Raw genomic sequence first — 23,585 nt, 5'->3', positions numbered from 1 at the left:
CCATTCTTCTAATTTACTTAGAAAACTCACCTTTTGGCCAATTCCACCAGGAATGTCTGCCTCATCGCGAAAGACTTATCTTTTATTTATGTAGCGCCAACAATACCTTTATTAAAAAGGTATTAGATCTACTTTGCTCTTTGTCATTGAACTTTAGAGAGATTAAGTTTAGAGGTAAATAATTCTTGACTGGAGGAAGGCGATATCTGCGGCAGATTGTTACAAAGCGAAGCAAGATACCAGCGCAAAATTATCGGGGATCCAGTCTTGCTATGTGCTGATATTTTGCTTGACAAAGTAATCTCGGCGAGTCCCATCTTATAACAGTTCCATTGAGCTGAATCAGTGGGACTTTTGTTGTATGGGGGATACAGATCATTTCAACAGCACCCCAAAATCTCTACATTGTAAGATCCTTTGTGCAGCGGCCTCCTTACCTCTTTCCATAAAGGTAGGAATGATGTTATATACTGCTAGTCATGTCCTGTTTATCCATTGTAGAGCGTTACAGAATGTGATGGTGCTATATCAAATAATAAATAAATAACGGCGGCATATCTTCTCTCTCAAGCACCACCACGAAATCAAATATCTTTGATTATATTGCATGAATGCAGGAAATCCTACTGACTTCTTGTGATAATGTAACGCTACAGCACACGCTGAGGATAGGGACGGGTGAAGGGACGATCTAAACTCCCAAAAATCGATTGCGCAATAAAGAGAAAATTCAGTGATCAGTCAGTTTATTCTCACGTTAGATTCCAACAACCTGCATGTATTTTATTTTTTTCTTCGCTTGGATCCAATAACATTATAAGCCCAATACCAACATAAAAAAATTCCACTCTGTTTTAAATCCACCCGAGGGGGGAGATCCTTTCAGATCTGGAGAGGCCTACAATGCCAAGAGCCAAAGCGCGGCCGCTTGATCTTCCCGCCAACACTATTACTATCTTTCAGCATTTACACGCGAATAGACCCCCCCCGTCACATTGTCCGAGGGCAGCAGATGCACGCCGCCCCCCGTCACAAGTGGAGGAGGACATCGCTGCCGAAAGATAAGCAACAGGAGGTTGAGGGCCGTCACGGCTACGCATTGCATGCATCCCAGGTGCTGAAGGAACAGTACAAAATGTCACGTTACAGGAACTCGTTGACTGCGCAAAACTTTTTTTTTTCCTTTATCAAAGAGCTACAGCAGCTTTGGGACGGGCGGAAAGAAGGGAAAGAAATGTTGTAGCCCGATCCTGACAAAATTTGGCTCCCCTCTTCACAGACCCGTAACAACAAAACAATAAATCGGGAGCGGTGTGTGCAGCTACGCCGGTCTGACTGAGGAATGAAAAGCAGAGTGTCCATTAACGCAGGAATTTCTTCTCTGTACAACCCGGACGGTGAGAAAGGCCTCGTCTAGCCGTAGAGATCGTCCTCTTCCTCGGTAAAATGACTCCCGCCGCTGCCTCCACCGGCACCTTGACTGGGACCGGCTCCTCCTTGGCTACCAGATGGAAATCTGCGGGGGGAAAAAATACAATAATTACCCAAAGTGTTGTACTGTGTAATAATCCAGGCCTTCAGCTTTAGATATTATCTAATATTTATACAGCGCCAACAATTTACCCAGCGCTTCGTACTATACGTGTATTAAATTGGTAAGACTAGACTTGACAGACTAAGACAAACTGATACATAAGGTGGAGAGGCTCGGCTCGCAGGCTTACGATCTTGAGACACCAAAGCCTTGCGTTAACATTCAACCGGACTATAGAACACCCCTCGGCAGCAGACCGACCGTCACTGGGTTTATCCCGCAGATGATTACCTGAAGCTGCCAAATCCGCGGCTCTGCTGCAGGGTCTGTGCGAACATCTCATATTTTCTGATATCGTTGTCGCTGACAGAGCGGCGGGCAAAGCGCATGGCCTCCTCAAAGTGATCCTTGCGAATTTCTGGCACGGGGTCATCCTCCTCCACTTCCTGCAGAAGAAAAGGACGGAGCACAAACGGTGAATAAGAGAAGGTCAGGGGTTATGTAGCTGCAGACGGCGTCATATGGTCCAGGTGCACAATTCTCCTGTGGCCTGTGATAGTAAATACATAACAATCCGTCTCGCCAACTTCCTTCCAAGGGGGGAATACTACGGGGTCTTTGGCCCCACTGCCAGCTGTGGCGTTATATGATGCAGCGAGTGCCTTCATGAAGGCGAAACCATCCGGATGGTACAGGTGTGTGAAGCTTTGGGTCATACCATTGCGGAAGGGTTGGTCTGCCTCTCCCGCTCCCTCTTGATCTCGTTCTCGATGGATTCGCGGATGGCCAGTTTGCAGGCGCGCTGACAGATCTCTGTCAAATCAGCGCCAGAGAAGCCGTTGGTCATCTTGGCCAGGAAGTCAAGGTCGACATCCTAGAAGAAAACGCATGACAGACAGAATGAGGACTATGACCGAGACCAGAACTCTGCAGATACACTTTAGCAGAGATCATTTTATCCCACAAACCAATGCAATTCAAATGTTTATTTCCTTTGTCTTCACAACCCGTGTTATACACACATTTATCACATGAGGGACAAACTCATATTTGGGCCGAGCAGAGAAACTCATTTTAATGGTGAAGTTTCTGATGAGAGCGAGATAATATCTTCACCAGATCGCAAGGTATGTCAGCTGTGTTTCCTTACCTTAGCAACAGGAGACTTTCTCAGGTTGGCCTTCAGGATATTCATGCGGGATTTCTCGTCTGGCAGGGGGATGTAGATGAGCTGGTCCAGACGTCCCGGACGCAGGATGGCGGGGTCAATGATGTCGGGTCTGTTGGTGGCGCCGATGATAAACACGTTCTTCTTTGTGGACATGCCATCCATCTCTGTTAGGATCTGGTTGATAACCCTGTCAGCGGCTCCACCGCCGTCACCGACGTTACCACCTCGGGCTTTGGCTATGGAGTCCAACTCATCAAAGAAGAGTACACAGGGAGCAGCCTGCCTAGCCTGTGGGTCAAAAGGGAGAGGAACAGCATTAGTTCTCCCACTTGAGAAAGTTAACGTAAAAAATAGGCAATATATATATATAAAAAAAAGACAAGTTTTTTGAAGAGATCACAACTGCTACACATTTAACACTCAACTAATTCTTAATAAAAAGGATCCTACAGACTCTCCAAGGAATTGAAAAGAACTGCAGACCGGACAGAGAAGAGCAGCTCTTCAATGCCAACAATTACAGCGAGACGCTGTTAACGTAATGCAACTGCACAATCAGTCCTCGTTACACACCTGGCACAGGTACAAACGCTTCTAAAGTTAGAACGTCCCATTAACAAGGACTGAACGTCCGTGCTTTAGCACCTGCATTTGATGGCTCACATCCCAGAGTTACTGCGCTTCTAGCCCTGCCAGGTTCCATTTGTAAGAGCAATAATAATAATGATTAATAAGTAATTATAAGCGGTCAAATCAGCCACAGAGGGAACAGAATAAGGATTACATATTCTTTACTTCAATATAGAAGAATCTATGAAGGAAGATGCAAACTTTCAGAAACCTCTGCCTAAATAAATCGGTCATCTAAATATATATATATATATATACATACACATATACACGCACACACACATATATACATATACACACACACACACTAAGTGCTTGGCAAACACACACTCACCTTGTCAAAGATCTCTCTGACGTTGGCCTCAGACTCTCCAAACCACATGGTGAGCAGCTCTGGACCTTTGATGGAGATGAAGTTTGCCTGGCATTCGTTGGCAATGGCCTTGGCTAGGAGAGTTTTACCACATCCAGGAGGCCCATAGAACAAAACACCCTTGGAAGGAGTCATTCCAAACTTCAAGAACTTGTCTGGATGCTCCACGGGGTACTGAAACAACAGAGTGTGAACGCAAGAGGTTAAAATAGGGTCAAGAGCCTTTCACCCATGCTTACAATCTAACAATCTGTAATTTGGTATTACTATCCATTACTGCTAAAGCTTTAGAGACGTGTTCAAATGACTATTTGGTGTAAGTGGTCACCTCCTAAACACCCAGGAAACGTATTGTTTGTTGGGTGAATACATTTCGGATACCCCCACCCTGGAAAACCCACCGTAACGCCAGCACCGAAGGGAATGACATCAGAAAGCAGCCATTGTGACACCCACCTGCACCAGTTCCTGGAGTTCTCTCTTCACATCGTCCAGGCCGCCAATGTCCTCCCAGGTAACCTGAGGAACCTCTACAATGGTCTCACGCAGCGCCGACGGGTTACTCTGGCTCAGGGCCCACTGATAGAGAACAGAGCACAAAATGCATCAACTACATACTGCTAAGACCTGCAGCTCAACGGATCACCCACCTAAATACAAAATATCCCAAAGTGAAACAACCTCACAGCACCCACAGCTACACCGTGCCCCGGTCTGAATAATACGGAGAATCGATTGGAAATTCACATCTATTAAGCTGCAAAAAGCTACGCGATTTACACACTAAAAACAGACTGGTGTTCAATACCAATCTCTGTGACCTAAATGTCACTCAGCTGGTAGTCATAAGCCAAAACGCATGCGCAGGCACACGGCCGGGCGCTCTAATACTTACTCTAAAGTCATCCATGGTGACAGCCAGCGAATTCATCACTTCGGCATCTATAGTCTCATCCTCCAGATCGATGAGATCCATCTTCTTGCGGATGGCCTGGAGGGCAGCCTCTGAGCACAGAGCGGCCAGATCGGCGCCTACGTGTCCATGGGTTTCATTGGCCACCTGCAGGGATAAAGCAGTGAGCGTGTGGGAGCCGAGACACTCATCCTCATCCTTTTCTGAGACTGGGAATTAAAGACGAGCACTCAGAGTGCCATGTTTTATAGCAAAAAAAATGTATATATAGATATCATCCACCTGCTTAAAGCACAAGTACAGTTTTACACTAAAACGTTATAATAACCACTGAATATGAACAGATCAGCGAGTTGTGTGTAAACACGGAGACAAAGCGAAGGGATCAGGCAGATATCGGGGCTGCTGGGGTAAGTGTTCTGAGGCAGCATACTGCCCCCTAGTTGTCATAACAGGTACAACATTTAGATTTTTACCGTATAAAGATACCATGTTTAGCCACCAACAACCTCAAAGCACCCTGTGGAAAGTGTGAAAGCCGAACACTCGACCAACCTGTTCTAGATCGACATCATCAGCCAGCTTCATGTTCTTTGTGTGTATCTGTAAGATTTCCAGTCTACCGGTGGCATCAGGGATTCCAATGTCAACCTCCCTGTCAAAGCGACCTAGAAGAAAAGCATACACATCAGTCTAGCACTTTAATATATGGTGTATACAAAGCTAAAGTCATAACCCCCCCCCCCCCCCTTAAAGCCCAATATAACGAGCACTGGTTTGGGGAAAGCTATTCACACAAACTGATCCTACCAGGGATGACAACGAGTATTAAATGCGATTGGGCTTAGCTTGGTATAGATGATATTTGTCAGCATGGTGTGAGCAGGCACATGGAGGACTCACCGAATCGCCTGAGTGCCGGATCAATGCTGTTGGGTCTGTTTGTTGCAGCCATAACGATGACATGCGCCCTTTGTTTCAGCCCATCCATGAGCGTTAACAGCTGCGACACAATGCGGCGTTCCACCTCACCGTGCGTCTGAAAGAGAGAGAGGCAGCGTTACGGACAGAAACCCAAAACGTATATCCCGCATCTCCTCGCATACGGCTCCGTCCAAACCCAAGACACACACACACACACACACACACACACACACTACATCTCCATGTGAAGAAAAAACACCGACCTACAGACGCAAATAAGACTTTATCTGCCCCAATACCTGGCAGCCCCGAGGGACAAGATGATATCGGGAGGTTTTGGTGAAATGCTGCTCTTTCCAGGCCCCCCCCCCCACCAACAGCATTGCCTACCGGCTCACACTCCCCAATTATAGTTACTTATAAAAGCTCTGTATATAACACAAGAGGATAATAAGTGCCCGAGAACATCGCCAGTCATTTTATCCACGCACCTTCTCTCTCTTCGGGGCAATGGCATCCAATTCATCTATGAAGATGATAGCAGGGGCGTTCTTCTCGGCCTCCTCGAACGCTTTGCGCAGGTTGCTCTCGGACTCACCAGCCAGTTTGCTCATGATTTCCGGGCCTAGAAACAGCAGGTGGCAAAATGAACACAAACATTCAGAGACCCGGCGAGAGCCACAGCATGAGAGCGTCCGCCGGCTACCTGCGAGTTCTCGTTACTACAGAGACTTACCATTAATCAGAAAGAAAAATGCACCCGTTTCATTAGCAACAGCCCGAGCAATGAGGGTCTTTCCAGTTCCTGGGGGTCCGTATAGCAGAATACCACGTGGAGGCTGCACAATAAATGTAGAAAATATGAACGGTATTGGTAATAAGTGAAATAATGTCATAATACAGCATTTTGAAAGACATAATCCTGCACCCCCGAGCAGGCGTAAGACTGCAATACGGTAAATGCTCTCACATCACAGCTCGGCAGCCTTGACACCAGCAGCCAACCCATGGGTAGAAAATGCGGCTTGGAAAGTTTTTTTTAAGATATTCTTCTAAATTAAGCGCCCCTAGATATGTACACGCAGCCTTTCAGGAACTACAGTACAATCTGCAGCGGAAACATCATCAGTTTATAATAAATTGTGAGAATAGCGTGAAAAGTGACGTCTAACGCAGAAGAATTCAGAATTCGTGCCCATACAATAAATACCAAGTGTTTGGCCATGAAGAGGCGACAGACTGTTATATGGCAGCATAATACCCAATTCAGTTTAAGGGATTAGTGATCCAATCCCTGAAGGCTTTACTTGAGGCTACCATTTACCTTCACACCAATAGCTTTGAAAAGCGCTGGATGTCTCAGCGGCAGCTCCACCATCTCCTTAATCTGGGCCAACTGCTTTCTGCAGCCACCAATGTCATCATAACCCACTTCATTGAGGGACTCCTCTTCATCCTGCGAAAGGAGGCAAGAATCAGTACCGGGAGAGAGACCGGACACCGGACGCGACATGCTCCGTGTAAACATTTCGTTACGCGTTCCTACCTCACGCTTAATGGGCTCTCCTTCACAGTGAATTACGGTATCTGGGGCCACTATGCAGTATGGGCTGGGATCGGTCTCCACCACCTTGAACTCCACGGCACGCATCCCACCGCGCACCAGAAAGATGTCCCCTGCAGAAAAACAAGGACCTCCTGTTTAGTTTAACGGGCGGAAAACACAAGGCTGCCAAAGTATTTACAAAAACATACAAACAAACATACATACATACAAACAAACATACATACAAACACACAAACGTCGCCTCGTGAAGCTCTAATCCGGTATATAATCTGGTTTTAGAGTTTGTAAAAACTACAAATCGGCCTCTTCGGCTTTATCACATTTAAAGATCGTGAGAACAACTGGGTCTAGAACCGGCACACACTAAAGTTTAGGAGGCATCAAAAAGATTACTATACTGTTACTATTGTGTTTTTGGTACTTGTTGTTCCTCTGACCATCCTGGCAAAACACGAATTATCTCCTGAATAAAACTAACACAAAAACAATTTATGATAGCAATAAATAAATAAAATTAGTACTTGAATAATTATACCGAGAAAAAACATGGTTACCTCTCCTTTAATAACAAAAAGAAAACCGACAGCAACTAACAAGGAGATAATATACAAAAGGCGATGTTATAACATATATGTTATAATTTCTGCTGCGGGGCGACGGCTTTACTCCGAGGGTCCGTACCTTTCCTGATTGGTCTGTAGGCTTCCAAGAAGTAAGGCTTAAGATAAACCTCAAACAGATTCCCAGTGATCCCTTCGACGGTGTCATCCATGGGTAAGACATGGATCCGTTTGCCGTACTTCACATCAGGGCAGGGCTGGATGCTGCAAGCGAAACAATTCCCCGGTTAAACTTCATAAGAGCAGAGCCCGTCTCGGCTCATCTTTCTGAATTACAGCAACTTTATATATTGCTGGCTCAATAAAAGGTGGCTAGACTCTTGGCTACTATGAGAGATAGAGAATGTATACACACTATATATATATATATATATATATATATATATATATATATATATATATATATATATATATATACACATACACACACACACACATATACATTACCCTGTGTACATTACATGACTTCTGAGAAATTACAGTGAGAGATTGAGATATAAAATATATCATCAGACTCCGCATGCTGGGACTGAAGGCAAAGCCTTCTCCATCGACGTTCCTTCAGTCCCAGCATGCTGACCGCCCCAACGCTGGCCACCGGGCAACAAAGGATGGGCCCTCCTGCTGATCCTACAAAGGCTACTGAATGTAGATGTGAGGAGCGAGTACACTTTTTAGTATCGGTATATGTGAGCGAGTGTATATATGTGTATGTATAGGCGAGATCATAGAAGTAACCCGTGAAACTGGAGTTATTATACACGGGTTTTACCTACAAAGCCAGTGCAGAGCTTGAGTAAGATATATGTTTATATAAAGATACGGACCGTTACCCCATTGCCCCTCTCTGTCCGCAGGACACAGTTTAAACCCAGCGCCGTACCTGATCACATCTCCTAGTCGGACCCTCAGATTGTTACGGACCACTCTGTTCATGCGGATCTTCTCGTCCGAGCAGGTGTCGTCCGACAGGACAATGCAGACGGCTTCTCGCCTCTTCTTCCCCTTTAGGAGAACAGTGTCTCCCCTGAACAGCTGAAGCTCGTCCATCTTGGCCTGCGCAAAATGGTCAAGCAGGTAAGATCCAAGTGAAGACAGAAAAGAAACAACACCCGAGACATAAATCAACCCTCCAGGCGCGTTATACACACCTGGGACAAGGAGACCACGCTGTTGTCTTCATTGATGGCTTCATCAACAATCAACCGATTGGGCCGGTTTTTCTGCTTGAGAATTGCAGTGGATAAGTCATCTGCTTTAGAACTGTGTGGGGGGGGAAAAAATGAAGTTTAAAGGTCGCATCCATAGGTGGTCGCAGAGAATTCTGAAACGAAGAGACCCCGAGACAGACGCCTCTATCCAGAACTCAAGTTTCGCATCCTCTGCACCCCTCCCCCTAAAATGCCCCCGACCGGGGAAACGCCGTTACTCTTGGCCGGTGGTATGCCTCTGCTGTACACTAAAAGGCAGCTAAAGCTCCTATACGTGGCAGCAACTCATTTAAAATACAGAAGACCGAGGGGCCGGTGTGGACGGCACGCTCTATTTTCAGACTATATTCGAAGACATTGTTTGTAGTAACAGGCAGAGCTTGTAAACCGCGCCAGAAAGGAAAGGGTGCATGGTACGCTCCGTGGAATAAGGTTACAATAGCCCTTTTATTTAGTAGACAATGACCCCGGACGATGTATACATTATTAAACGGAGTAAGGTGCGGTCCGACGGAGCGGAAACAAAACGCGGGACATCGGACCACCCCATGTACCTGAAACCCCCCTTAATGTGCTGCGTGCCTTATTTTGATGTATTTTTGAAATATGTCCGTCTGAGGAGCTCATCCACTCCCGGAACACAAAATATCGTTTGACATCAATTAAGGTTCGGTCTTCACAGCAGACTAGCCGGGCCGGACGCAGACCTTGCTATTTGCTGACCGTTTTAAATGTGGCCCCCGTGGGATTGATGGGGGGGGGGGGATTTCCTGTAAACACACGCGTGTATAGAAGGCATGATGGGTAGAGAGTAGCTACGTAACACAAACCAGGTCAGCCCCCGATGCCACCAACATACTGCCCGGGGGAGGGGTACCTACCGGTCTCCACACCGGCCCCCGGCAGGTATAACCGGTACAGCAGACGACTAACGCAGACGAGGCACAGAAACTAGGTCAGAAAGCAAACATCTTACAAAGGATTCGGCCAGAAGATCCAGACTGAAAGAAAAGCAGCGAGGCAGACGGGTGCACAGGAGGTGACGGCGCCCCCCGCTAGGACATGCGCGTCGGGGGTCATCGGTGCTCATAAGCACTCAATAAACGAACAGGAGACCTATGAGGTTTTACATCTTACTGTAAATTTACTGGCCACTAAAGAGTATCAGCACAGCGGCTGAGCCCTTAAGGCTTTCCTTATAGTTTGAATCTAACGTCGCGGGAAGTGCTGCAGGTGAAGCTGCAGTTTGAAGGTTATATAAAGGAAAATGAATTGGAAGCAAAATAACTTTCCAGAGGTTGAATTCAATTGTTTTAAATGCCCGATTTCAAACATGATAAAAGCGGCGTTACAGAGTAGGCGGTAAAGTTATACTCGTGTAACAGGCTGTCCCGCCGCAGGGATCCCCCCAATCCCGAACTACTTTTCCCCATCAGTCTCCTCCGATGTCAATGGCGGAAACCTCCCCCCGTTGCCCTTGACTCTGACCTCTCATTTAACCCCCACATTCTGTCTCTAAAAACTGCCCTCTCCATCCCACAAACATTTCCCGCATCCATTCCTTCCTAACACAAGATGCCACTAAGGCTCTGGTACGTGCCCTCATTACCTCCCGCCTTGACTATTGTAACCCCGCTGTACCTGCTCTCCCTCCTATACAACCCACCATGAACGCTGCTGCCAGACGTATCTTCCTCTCCCCCCTGTCTATCTCTTCACCGGCTGCCTGAGCGCTTCAGGAGTTATTTTAACACTTATACCACTGCGGCTGGTCCATCCCTAACAAATACATCCTAACGCGCTCTAGATTGTAAGCTCCTGTGCACAGAGCCCTCCCTCCCTTGAATTTTTGCGTGAAGCTCTCCTTGTTATGATGGCGTTATATAAATAATAATAGCTCTTTCGTATACGTCGTCGTCGTCGTATCTCAGCTGTTTACTTTCTGTTCGTATCCGCGGTGTGTCCTCTGCATCACTTTCTATTTCATGGTTAAAGGAGCGGCCGAGGAACAGAAACTCGCACTCTGGGTAACAACGGAACAGATTCTCCATCCAGCCAAATATAACCAGACACCAACGATTGGGGTCCTCGCACCGCTTTCTAATTGGGTCAAAATACATTAAAACTTCTCACTCCAGCCCCTAAGCCCTGAAACAAACCATGAATTAGCCTTTTAAACTTAAACTTGAATGAGCAAACACAACATGCCATTGGAACACAGGAGTGATGGGAGTGATAAAGGGCCACTGGGACACAGGAGTGATGGGAGTGATAAAGGGCCATTGGAACCCAGGAGTGATGGGAGTGAGAAAGGGCCATTGGAACCCAGGAGTGATGGGAGTGAGAAAGGGCCGTTGGAACACAGGAGTGATGGGAGTGAGAAAGGGCCGTTGGAACACAGGAGTGATGGGAGTGAGAAAGGGCCGTTGGAACACAGGAGTGATGGGAGTGAGAAAAGGCCATTGGAACCCAGGAGTGATGGGAGTGATAAAGGGTCATTGGGACCCAGGAGTGATGGGAGTGATAAAGGGTCATTGGGACCCAGGAGTGATGGGAGTGATAAAGGGTCATTGGGACCCAGGAGTGATGGGAGTGATAAAGGGCCTCTGAATGCCTATGAAGAGATTCCATTAACCCCGTCTGCGCTGGATTTCTGGTCCATTTCATGTCATTTTAATGGACAAAATTAGCTTTTCTTTTTATAAACTAGGAAATTTCTAACCGACCCCAGACTTATCACAGATCGTGATACGGCACCGGCACGTTGGATGACTTCACACCAAAAGGTAAAACGGGGAGATATCGTCGCTCAGACCGGTCCGTATCGGGGTAGCGATGCTGGCGCTTTGTATGTTCTCCCTCCGGGTTGCTACTTAACCCTTTCACTGCCAAAGTGTGCAAATTCTCACTAAATTAAAACTGTAGCCTATATGTTGTACCTACAGAAAATAAAAATAAATATTTACAAAGATTATTGGAACGAGTATCATGGACATGCGCGATACGACGCAATGTGCAGCAGACGTTGCACGTGTCCTTCTAACGTCATGCCCAGTGTAATGTATATAGGGGCCCTCTATATAAGATGTAGGGGGAGGGGCACCTACATGCTGTACTTGCTGATGCTACTGAATAAAACATTACAGAGCATACCAGATGGACAAAGGGCTGCCAGCCGGCAGAGAGGGTCAGGAGAGCTCCGCTGTTAGCTAAGACCCTTTGAATGTAGGGACTGTAAGAAGCACTGCAGGAATTGTTGGCACTGTATAAAGAAAATATAATAGTCTGACACTGAAAGTTTATACATAAGGCTGAGTGCGCAGAATAGATTGTAAGCTCACACGCCCAGGGGCTCCTCCTGGATCAGTATAGAGTTCGGCATGTTATCAGTTAGGATGCTTTATTCTTTGGGATACAAGGATGATAAAGCATAGACCGGGCCCGGACAGCTAGACAGGGTACCGGCTGCTGGCAGGTATCCCGGTACCACAAGCTTCCGGTAACTGACAGGAAGCCGGGGATCAGGGCCTCTGACACAATGCCGGCATCAGGCTTCGGCCTCTCCGCCGGCAAGAGAACCAGCAAACGGGCAGGAGACCAGGATGTAAGAGTCAGGTGACTCCCCGTCATGAGGGAGAGAGGATCACCGGCTGCGGCCTAAGGCCCAGGCCGAGCAGTGACAGGATTGAGTCCACCCGCATCCAGGCCGGGCCTGCATGACACAGCAGGATGCGCTCACTAGGCCGCACTCAGCGCAGGGGAGGCGTTACCGCCAGGTAAGTGCTGTGACTGCCAGGACCCAGCTACAGCCTCTTCTTTTTCTTCCACCTCCCCTGAGGCCCCTGGCGAGTCTACCCGAGGCGCGTACTCACTCTGATCCGGAGGCCATGTTTGGTGTCCGGGTTGTGCCGCTGAGCACTGGTTGCCGGTACCGCCGGTTTTCCCGTCTCTAGTCACGTACTGCTGATGCTGCCTCTTGCCCCGGTGGTTCGCGCCGCTGTGTCACTGTTGTCCGCTACCCTCGTACCGCCGCTGCCTGCGATGCCCGGGTACCCGGTCTGTCCCTTACTGTGTGACTGACTGCTTGGGAGGGAGGAGCCTACCATACGGGAAAGCGCTGCGTCATGTACTCCAACTACGCATGTGCGGAGAAGCCTGGACCAATACTAAGTGTCTTAGCATATGATGACGCCCCATCGTTGCTTCTGGTTTGCCGCCTGCGATTGGCCTGCTGTTTATTGAACAGTGCATTGGTGAAGCAAGAGTCTGATGCAAAGCTGCCTAGCAACTGTAATGCTGGCTACGTCTGATTGGTTACAATGTGTGATAGGCGTGGCTCAGGAGAATCGCTAGGATGCGCTAGCTCACTGGATGTGACGGTTGTCATTCAAACCATCGAAGCCTATAACAACATTGCGTACACCGGCTGCTTTGTGAAACGATCGGTATAGTCAGTTCCTGGTATTTACTAGCCACACACATATTGTTCTCACTGCACAGTAGTGTGTACCGGCCTAGAAGCTGATCCCCGATCTACTAAACACCCCGACTCCTTATCACACTGCCTGCGTGGAACAATAGGGCTCAGTCTTAATCACCCAGCTGGACATTCTAATCAACGCAAGACTATAGAGGAACGGACTTCATCAGCATTGCCATAAAGCATCAGCTCAGTAGTGTCTGCGCCAGTAAATTCAGCAAAATATCACGACTGACAGCAACGGCAGCTCCAGGTCTGCAGATAAAGGGAGTTTTTTGTAACAAAATGAGATAAAAGCAGATATTACTGGGCTGGGGGGGGCTATTACCATACACAGCAATGGAGGGGGGGCTATTACTGTATACAGGACTGGGGAGGAGGGTTATATTACTTTGCACAGTGCGGGGGGGGGGGGTGCAAAGTGCAATTTCTAATAGATGGACTTAGGTCCATTCCATTGGTTGCTCCGATTATTATTACAGTAACATCTTTTATTTATATAGCGCCAACACTTTACCCAGCGCTTCATACAATATATACGTTAGGGATCTGACGAGAGTTGACAGACTAAGACAAGCCGATACATAAGTTTTTGTGTCGCTAAGTACAACTCCCGTTAAAAGGTCTTTTTAGTTTTTTTTTTTTTATTTGTCCACAGAATAAGATTTCTGCCCGTAGCTGGGCTCTCTCCGGGTCACTGTGCTCGGTCTTTGGGTCACAGGAGCGACATGTCTGCTCAACGAGTCAGATACAAGAGGGATCTCTGATCTCCCCCAAAGCTGCTCAGTTTACTACGGAGGGCTCCCTAGCGCGCCGTTCGCAGAGCCACACAACCGAAAGAGACGGAGGCTCGGGATACGTCGGCATTCGCTGGCACGTGGCAATAAGGATGAAAGCCGCAGAGGCGAGTCCAGTCTGGTTTGCTGCCCTGCACTGAGGCAACAGTAAAGATGAATAAATCACTGCTTCTGCCACGTTTGCATTAGCGACTGACGGCATCACGAGTTCGGCCGGCTGAAGCATCCTGAAGCCGCCAGCACTTACAGCAGGTGTTTCTGGTGCAAGATGGCGCCTCCTGTTGGGGGCTTCTGGACAAAAATTTAAAGGCGGATATTTTTTTTTATTTTTTTGTAAGGTAAATACGCTTGTCTCCCCCTCTCTCAGTGGTTCGGGCTGTTGGGGGTACAGGGACCAGGTAAACGCTCGTCACAAAGTGTCACAGACCCCCTGTAAGAATATGTAGCCGGCCTCCCTGTTGATAAACCGCAGTTCACGTCTTCTTCGCAAACACTGACAGTACGGCGAAGCTTATAAAGTCCGAAAGCAAAGGAACGATACAAGCGAGCCGCCTTCCTCCTAGGGCTCCATCCGCTCGCCTCCATCACCTCCCTCCGCGGATTTCCGGACAGCTTTCATTATGGCTTCATTCGTATAGAATTTGTGATTTATGTGCTGGAGCAGGAACAGCGGCAGGAATCTGCGATGGAAAGTCACAGAGTGTCAGAAGCCCAGAAAAAAAATAGGGATATGTATTATTTGTGTGAGTTCATCAAACACGGAAAAGGGGAATCATAATTAAACCCACATATGGTATACATGTCCAAAACAAATGGTACACAGCGTGTAAGATATAAGAAATAATTTTTAACTGATGAGATTAATATATATTTATATAAATGTATTTTCTTCACTTTTAAATCCAAAAATTGCATAACAGTTTTTTTATGCTATAATTACACCTTGGCCAGTAAGTTGTGAACGGTATGTGCCACCAAGTAAAAATGTGCTAGCATTACTACATGACAGGGTGGTAGATGAGTGGAACTGCCTCCCAGCAGTGGTGGTAGAGGGTAATACAGTGAGGGGTATTAAACATGCATGGGATAGGCATACGGCTCCTGAATCTAAGACGAGACCAACGACTGATTAAGGTTTGAGTCGTTACAGCAGGAGAAACGGGCGACTAGACGGGGGCCGATCTGCTGGCGGGTTCTATGATAAGTTTTATCATCCCTTTCAGCGGACAAACAAGATCCCACCATTACTGGGACAAAATGCATCTTTGTGGAATACCCATACGATGTGGACGTTTGAAATAGTGTACGTGGGGACTGAGAGGACGTTTCCCTCCATCAGACCTTTACCATCCCTCTGACATCTCTACATCTAAAGCAAAGGCAGAATGTCGGCTGGGAAGCAGACTTACTGCTCAGTCGCTTTCCACTGCTGATCCGAGAGCGTTTTATTAGCCTGAAATCTCCGCCATTGAAATACAGCTTCTTCCTTCCGGTTCAGCTGCCAAAGGCAACTCAGGAATACGGCGGTCGCTTGCGGGAAGGCTGCGGAGAAAATATACACGTTAAAAAGAAACCGGCAACGCGTCCAACCCGGAAGATCAATTCCTGCCCACGGAGCGGCAAGAAGTTCAGTGACCATTTATCATCGTTCACTAAACAAAGCCGCAAAAGTAACGGAAAAAAGGATAAATGCTGCATTGGCTTATTATTTATTTGCAGCCAATGAATGAAACAATTAAAAAAGCATTTATAAAATCCACTTGGCATTTAGGGGCCTCATCTCTGCGTTCGGCCACTAAACGCGAGCACTCCGGCCAGTCGCATAGGACACATATCGCACGGTGTTGCCCCCCGATCCCTGGGGAAGTACCTGGCGAGGTTTGTAAGCCGAGCTGGGTATTCAGCAATGCATCCCGTCCCTTCTCCAGCTCCAAGAATTGGCGTCCTCTGCCGATAAAGCTGCAGGCCTTCAGCACATCGAAGACTAGCATGTCTTTCGCTTGCACCCCGCCGGCAGCTGGATCGATCACACGGCCACGATCTACTAAACAGCGGCGCTTCCGTCAGCCACAACCAGTTACATTCCCATTACAAAACTCTGCGACTCTGGCAGTATTTATATTTCAATAAAAAAAAAAAATCAGCCTGGTAAAACGCACCCCAGGTAGGGAAAAGCGCTCCCACTTATTTCAATCAGAGTGCTTGCCTGTACCTGATTGGGTGCTTCATTCATCGCCAAGAATAGCTGGACCAGGAGGAGGCTGGCAGCTGCAGCTTCTCCATAAGGTACCCTTTTTTTTTTTTAATAATTAAGGTACTGTAATATGCATTGTTTTTTGGTGAGGCTGTCTGGGACATTAAAGTCTCCCCTTAAATATTTTGTTTCTAAAATGATACATTTGAACATCATTAGCTAAGCATCCACTCACCTGCATTTGTGAATTGGACAGCGAGTAACACATTAAGGGACCTGCGGGAACAATACGAAACAAGAAGTAACATGTATCCGCGGTGTAGTAGAAACAAGGCACGGAGTACAAGAGCGAGAGGGTAAACCGGCAGATCGCCCTAAGGCATCGCTGTTGATAGGAGTTGATGTTTTGTGTGGGACATTGAAATGCGGAACGCACAGGGGTCTGGCTGATTTCTCGTAACGGAAGAAACAGAGCTGCTAACAAACAACAAGAGGCCGGGAGCTCCTGCTACACGGGCCAGCTGACCGGAACGAAGAAATGCGGTGAAAGATGAGAACGTGCTGAAAACATACAGAAAACACCCTACTCAACAGCCTTAGATTAGATTAAACAAAAAAGAGAGAACTATTTTAGATGTAATGCAAGATATTTTTACTGTACTAAGAGTGTGGTGAATAAATGGAACAGCCTCCCAGCAGAAGTTGTAGATAAATAAAACAGAGAGGGTATTAAACATGCATGGGATAGGCATACGGCTCCTGAATCTAAGACGAGACCAACGATTAAGGTTCCAGCAGGAGAAACGGGGGACTAGATGGGGGCCGGATGGGGCCGATCTGAAATTTTTAGGTTTCTATGTTTATTGGGAAAGTGCAAAAGGTTCATTAAATACGATCTGAATGTCTCGTGACCCCAATGAACCAGCGGATGGTAAACGGTTCATATACTGGTAAAATGTCTCCGTACCTGGAGAATTCCTCCACAGATTTCTTGCGTTCACCCAGAAGCCCCTGAATCATGGCCTGGAATAGATGGGCAGCGGATGTCCAAAGGACGCAGTTTATTTGGTCAGTTTCTGTGTGGCTTCGTGCTTCTTGGGCTCCATCTATGACGAGTCTGCCTGGGATCATCGCTTGTGACTTGGCAAGGACGTCTTCGCACACGGATGCGGCTTCGTCAAATTTCTCGTCATGTATGAAACTCGCGGCTGCTTCGAGAAACACCTCCGCGATCGCAGGGAGAGGAGCAGGACTGGGTAACAGAGCCTGCGAAAAACCGAGGCCAGTGCTCAGGGGGGGCGATTCAGGGTTTAGTCAATAAACAGTTACACAGGGAAGGGTACAAGACGGAACTTCATCGGGTTCCACCTTTCACATCACCCTCTTGCTTCATTTAATCCAATAAAAAAAGAGCTGATTTTGCTCCAAAAGCAAAAAAAAGAACCAACAAATTTATTTGCACATTACAAGAAAATGCCAACCATGAAATGTAATCATACCGCCGGGGAACTGCAATTCCCATGAGTCTGCGTGGATAATGGTCTTGGGACTTTAAGTCTCCAGGTCTAGATGTTAAAAAGCTCGCTCTCTCTTTTATAAACATAAAGAGGAATTCCAGTGGCAGAACATCCCAACGGATCCGTATCGAAATAGGAACTGATTTCCATATACTTTTTTTTACATTATTATGGGGGTTAGCAACCAAACAGAATAGCCTTTTTTGTAGTTTTGTTTCCAGAAGCATAAAACCACCCGCATTAACCCTTTCCACTTACTTCCTGGTACGATCCGTGCCTTAAAGCTTCCAGGAGTTCCGTGAAGTTCTCGGCTGCCTCGGCCACCCTTTTAATAAACGGAAGACGTTACAACACATGTAGAGTGCGATCACCACAATGCGGCACTTCCAATCACGTTGTACAGCGCTGCGGAATATGATGGCGCTATTTAAAACAATAAGCAATGCTTTCCCTTCTCGAACCAAGAAGAGAAAAGGTTCACTCTAATTCACCGTATATAAAATGTACAGCCTGAGTGATTTTCTAATATTGGAACTTTGCCTCTACTCATTATACGGGGATCCTCGCTCACGACGTGGGAGTTCACTAGCCTTTGTAGAACCAGGTACCACCGGAACAGCACCTTGAACATAGTATCTTAATGCTGGTAGGTATTACCTGTAGCCATTGGACTTTTCTAACCAGCTGATGAACAACTATGCTTTCATTTATGCAGCTTGCAAATCAACGTCACAAAATAACACCGACCTTTGGCTCTGGAGACAGCGGCGCGCTAATAAATATTTTATTTCTGCTGAACAAGGAGCCCGAGCCCAGCAGTTCAAACGCTCGATATCCACAAACTGTTCGGGCTTAATTAGTAAGCCTGGATCTTCTGCTGGGGCTTCAGGGGAGGAAAGACACAAAGCCTGGGTGGGAAACAGCATGATTACTAACAGGAGTGGAATAAAAATAAGAAGAAATGCTTAAAGGCTCAACGCTTCTTACGATGCAAGCAGATGCTTCCTTCACAGTAAATTTATACTTAAATCAGCGAGCCGGCTGTATAATATACATTACACGTGGCCGGCCTACTGATTTAGCTATACATTGTGCAGACATGGATACTGATCATGCGCGGTGACTTGCCTTGTAAAGCAGATTTAACACCTCGATCTCCGCTTCCAACCTGCCCAGCTCGCGGTACGCTAGAGAGCTATTATACAGCGCAGACAGACACCTGAAATCCAGCTGCAGAGACTGCCTCATATACTGCAGAGACAGCTGTGGCTTCCCCTGGGAAAAAGAGACATCAGCGTGATCACCCGACACCAACTGCACATCACAACAACTAAACAATAACGAGAAAGAGGGCAGCTCGTGCATAAAGAGATGGGAGACAATCTTCACTTCAGCCATGACATTCCCCAGAGAGTGCAGCTGCGCTGTAAAACATTCTCCACCGGCCCCCCGGGAAACACAAGATGCGCCAGTTTATCTCCGATGCAGAAAGCAAAGTTATTATTTAAGCCCAGAAACATAGAAACATTGGATCTGCCAGCAGATCGGCCCCATCTGGCCCCCTTCTAGTTCGCCCCGGTTTTCCTGCTGTAAAGACTCCAACCTTAATCAGTCGTTGGTCTCGTCTTAGATTCAGGAGCCGTATGTCTATCCCGCGCATGTTTAATACCCTCACTGTATTACCCTCTACCACTTCTGCTGGAAGTCTATTCCACTGATGTACCACCATCTAATTAAAGTAAAACAGAGGCTGGTAAATAAGTGGAAAAGCCTCATTACACTCTCTTACTTTGGTTTACATCTTAACACACTGCATTCTGATGAAGTATAGTTGATAGCTGGAGGGTCACCATCACGTGAATATACAGGGAAAGACTAATGCTGCAGATAAAACCTCCCTACTTTTGGAACAAGCAATGCCCAGCACACAGCCCCTAGGGCCCGGCGGGCACCGGCTCCTGATCTTACCATCTTGATGAAACAGTATCCCTGGCAATTGTAGATTTTGGCCAATAGAGCACTGGTGCACTGACCGTCTACACCTTCCTGGAACAGATCGAAGGCACTGATGGGATCGCCGGCACCCATTCTATGGAGGCCTGGAATAGACAAAAGGTGTTAACGTGTACGGTGCGCAGCATGAACATTTACATATAAAGGGCTTGACATGTGCTTGCCAAGAAAAATGATTTACCGCATGTTTGGAATAAGGAAACTGAAGGGTAATCATCCCATGAAGGAAGAATTAAAATCTTTATGTTGCTGTTGCTAAAATATACCAAATGTAAACTTCCTGGACGGCATGTAGTCATTCTAGGTAAAAGCTTGTGGCATTTTAATTCTACTAGTTGATGACCAAAACGTGGCAGAGGGTGAAACATTTTATTCCCTAACCCATAAGGCGATAATGCAGAATATGGAGTTACCTTGCTGCAAAGCGACGGCCACACACAGAGCTTCTTTAAGCCGTATCGGATCGAGCACTTTGGCCGCAGCCTCCGTCCTCTCGGAAGGAGCCCATGTTTTGAGGACGGACGTCGGGGAACCTGTGTTACTAACCTAAAAAGAAACGTATAACTGAACATTCTATCCAGTGACTAACGAGGGTAAGATTGCTGCTCACTGAAAGCGTGTTATAGCACTTAACAAATGCCAGTGGGCCGGTTGCATGAACATCAGCAATAGCTTTGGAGCCATCAGCTACCGACAGCGTAGAAAAAATAAACATTGGCACTAGTTGGGCTGAGCACGCGCTCCCCATATACTCCTGGTCACGGCACGGAAGGAACGTTCAGTGTCCGGACAACAAGGACCCGGAAGTTTCAGTTTAACAACCTTTTCAATATGGAGCTGACACAACACAGTCTCTGCCGTTAATGTGTTTATAATTAGGAAAATTATCACGTTTATTATTTTACACTAAAATAAAACAAACACTCAATTAAAAGGAGTATTATATCTCCGATCGGGTATCAGGATACTTTTAATTCTTAGATGAATAAAACATTCTTACAGCAGCAATATATACTTGTTGCCGATGGCGCGCATTCAAGTCAGCAGCTGCTTTTAGAACCTCGTTTGGTAATGGAAGCACACGGGTGAGAGAGGAGTCCACGTGGAGTCTGGAGCCGCCATCAAGGCATCACCAGCATGACAAACGGAGGCTTCAGACTTACCGGAAAACTAACAAACAGCTGAAACAAGCCCAAAATGTCCTCAACGTTCCCTTGTGCTACCCAGACCAGAGACTGTAAAGCGGCCAGTGCCTGCAGGTTTGGGGAGAGTTCCTGGAGACATTCAGCAAGAAAAGCCTTTTTCCAGAGAGCGGAGCTCGTCTCGTTGCTGTAATCCAGGCCGTGGGCTTCCAAAACTGCGGGGAACATTTATTAATTACTTAGGCAGGGATAGCGGGGATAAGATGATACCATGGGATCACGCGCAGCCCGCCACGTCCCTCATGCAAATAAAATAAATAGTAAAACACAAAAGAAAAAATACCCTACGTTCACATTTTATAAACATTTACATTTTTTAAAGAAATCAGAATTACAACTCCCATCACCCTCAGATAATAAGAATAATGGGAGTTGTGGCCCACAAAAGCAGGTGCACGAGAAAAGCAAACGGTTGGCATACTTGTGAAAATCTATTTTTTTTTTAATCTGTATTGTACATTGTAATAAGTCATTTAACCCTTTTGTGACTACTCTGCCCTATTACAATGCCCTGTAAATTAAAAAAAAATATACAAAAACCTCCGCATGTTGGGTATTCGTATAATATGGAGATGCAGCTGAATGCATTTTGAGTTACTCTGCAGTTGCATGTAATATTTGCAAACAATACTAAAATATCTTGGAAAATATGGTGAAAGAAGCAAAGAAAATGAATGTTTCGGCTTCCTATTGCCAGGACTAGTGACCAACTGGTGGCATGATGTGTCCAAATTCTCCTGGAGAAAAACATATATACTTTTTTTGAGGGTACTTTGAGCGGGTGGGCTACTAAACAGTCCCAAATAAGACCTAGTTGTCACAAAATAAAATTTGAAAATTGGATAAGGGAAACCGGCATGTTCCATTTTGTGCACCATAACTTCCAAAAAACATTAAAAAAAAACAAAAACTATGCATGTTGGGTTTTGTTCCCAAAATCAAAACTTTGGTCAACTCAACTGGTTTGGGGACACTTATAATAGGAAAATAGTGCAAATGTTTTGTTTTCAAATATTTTCACTGCTTTAATGTATTATTTATACTAAATGTTGGACTACAAATAGTATCAAAAGAAGGCTCTATAATTTGTGAGGGGGGAACAAAGAAACCGTGTAAAAGTGTAAAAATGTGGAAAAATTCTCAGCTTTTGCGGCACAAAACACCCTCAGTAAAGGCGGCTAATCGATTGACCCTTTTGTTATTATGCTACAGCCAGAAAGTTTCTCGTTTTCCATGAAAACAGATTTTATATATAAACACACTTTTAGAAAATATTTGGATTTCCAATGTTGTATAAAGCCTGACATTTCATCAAATGACGGAGCCTTAAACCGGCTAACAGTACAAAAGAACAAATAATTCCAAATATCCACACCTCTTACCAACGTCTTCTCTATCAGTTGGTTGCATTCATCCGTCACACCGTTTCCCAAATTAATATGTAAAATCACTGCGTTATAAGTCACAGACAGCTCCAAAGAAGCACTGGGTCTGGTAAGCGGCAAACCTAAGAAAACACAAAAGACAAAATTATATATATATATATATATATACACAAATATAAACCGTATATAAATAAAGTTGAAAGTAAAAGGAGGATTTATGGACTATATAAATATATATAAATAGCGGACACGGCTGGCAGGACAGCAGAGAATCACTGATCCACAAACAGCGAGAGCTCAACCTACGGAAAGCTGCAGGGATCAAGGGAAAGCGCTATAAAGTCTCTCCGAGACGCGCAACGTTATGTAAACTGCGGTGGTAAATTCCAGTGTCCGGCACCGGCGTACCCAGGAACTCTCAGGGTCTGACGCTGAGCCTCAGGGTTTTTGCCCCAATTTCAGGGTGAAGGGGCAGATTCTCAGGGTCACACCGTCTGGAGCCGACTCCTTCCTATTCTACCCCGCTGCGATCATACAGAAGACTCCCCAATTGTATGTCTGATATTAGTGATTGAATTTGAGCCATTTCGCTACATAAAATCTTCATGATGGGCTATTGGAGGGTTAATATTTCAGCTCTCGTTTAGAAAGCCCCCGGGTATGCCCAGTGACCGAGGCTTGTTTATTGACCGCTGCTGGCAGAGGTTTACACCTGGACAGCCGCTTCCACACCGGATAAACTCAATAGGATGCCCGGTACCTTTTATCTTCTGGAGCAGGATGTCCAAGTCGGAGCGACACCGCTGCCTCCTCTGAAACAGGAGGTTTGGATCGGTGCAAATCTTGGCTTGCTGAGTGGAGCAGAGAAAGACACTATAAGTAATGTAATGGAAGGAAGTGTTTCTTTACCGAGTAGATAAGTGGAACAGCCTCCCAGCAGAAGTGGTAGAGGAAATGGACAGGTGCAATAACAGTTCTGAGTGTTCCTGTTTAGAACGATCAATATTCTGCTTGACCCAAAGACTCTAAATAATTTAGTACTGTAAATATTTAC

At 46.2% G+C, this 23,585-nt stretch overlaps 1 protein-coding gene across 2 annotated transcripts in view; it reads right to left on the bottom strand.

Moving 5' to 3' along the window:
• Window positions 1-1,413: 1,413 nt before the first annotated feature.
• LOC149276641 (transitional endoplasmic reticulum ATPase) overlaps window positions 1,414-23,585 on the bottom strand; it is a 58,730-nt gene continuing 36,558 nt past the window's right edge. Inside the window, exons 1-17 of one of the 2 annotated variants that reach the window (XM_089503397.1) lie at window positions 12,816-12,832; window positions 8,884-8,995; window positions 8,616-8,788; window positions 7,794-7,936; window positions 7,092-7,222; window positions 6,870-7,001; window positions 6,282-6,384; window positions 6,037-6,170; window positions 5,525-5,660; window positions 5,177-5,289; window positions 4,604-4,768; window positions 4,165-4,287; window positions 3,670-3,882; window positions 2,685-2,993; window positions 2,253-2,408; window positions 1,826-1,980; window positions 1,414-1,516 (exon numbers count right to left, since the gene is read on the bottom strand). In XM_089503397.1, coding sequence (XP_089359523.1) covers window positions 1,414-1,516; window positions 1,826-1,980; window positions 2,253-2,408; window positions 2,685-2,993; window positions 3,670-3,882; window positions 4,165-4,287; window positions 4,604-4,768; window positions 5,177-5,289; window positions 5,525-5,660; window positions 6,037-6,170; window positions 6,282-6,384; window positions 6,870-7,001; window positions 7,092-7,222; window positions 7,794-7,936; window positions 8,616-8,788; window positions 8,884-8,995; window positions 12,816-12,832 — 2,418 coding nt within the window. Of the gene's footprint in view, window positions 1,517-1,825; window positions 1,981-2,252; window positions 2,409-2,684; window positions 2,994-3,669; window positions 3,883-4,164; window positions 4,288-4,603; window positions 4,769-5,176; window positions 5,290-5,524; window positions 5,661-6,036; window positions 6,171-6,281; window positions 6,385-6,869; window positions 7,002-7,091; window positions 7,223-7,793; window positions 7,937-8,615; window positions 8,789-8,883; window positions 8,996-12,815; window positions 12,833-23,585 lie in introns of those variants that run through there. The other variant, XM_089503396.1, reaches the window with a different exon arrangement.

The sequence above is a fragment of the Sceloporus occidentalis genome, unplaced genomic scaffold (genome assembly GCF_023333645.1).
Source record: "Sceloporus occidentalis isolate IW3139 unplaced genomic scaffold, rSceOcc1.0.p SCAF_232, whole genome shotgun sequence".
In the NCBI taxonomy this organism is placed as follows: domain Eukaryota; kingdom Metazoa; phylum Chordata; class Lepidosauria; order Squamata; family Phrynosomatidae; genus Sceloporus; species Sceloporus occidentalis.
This window is presented reverse-complemented; position numbering and strand designations above follow the sequence as displayed.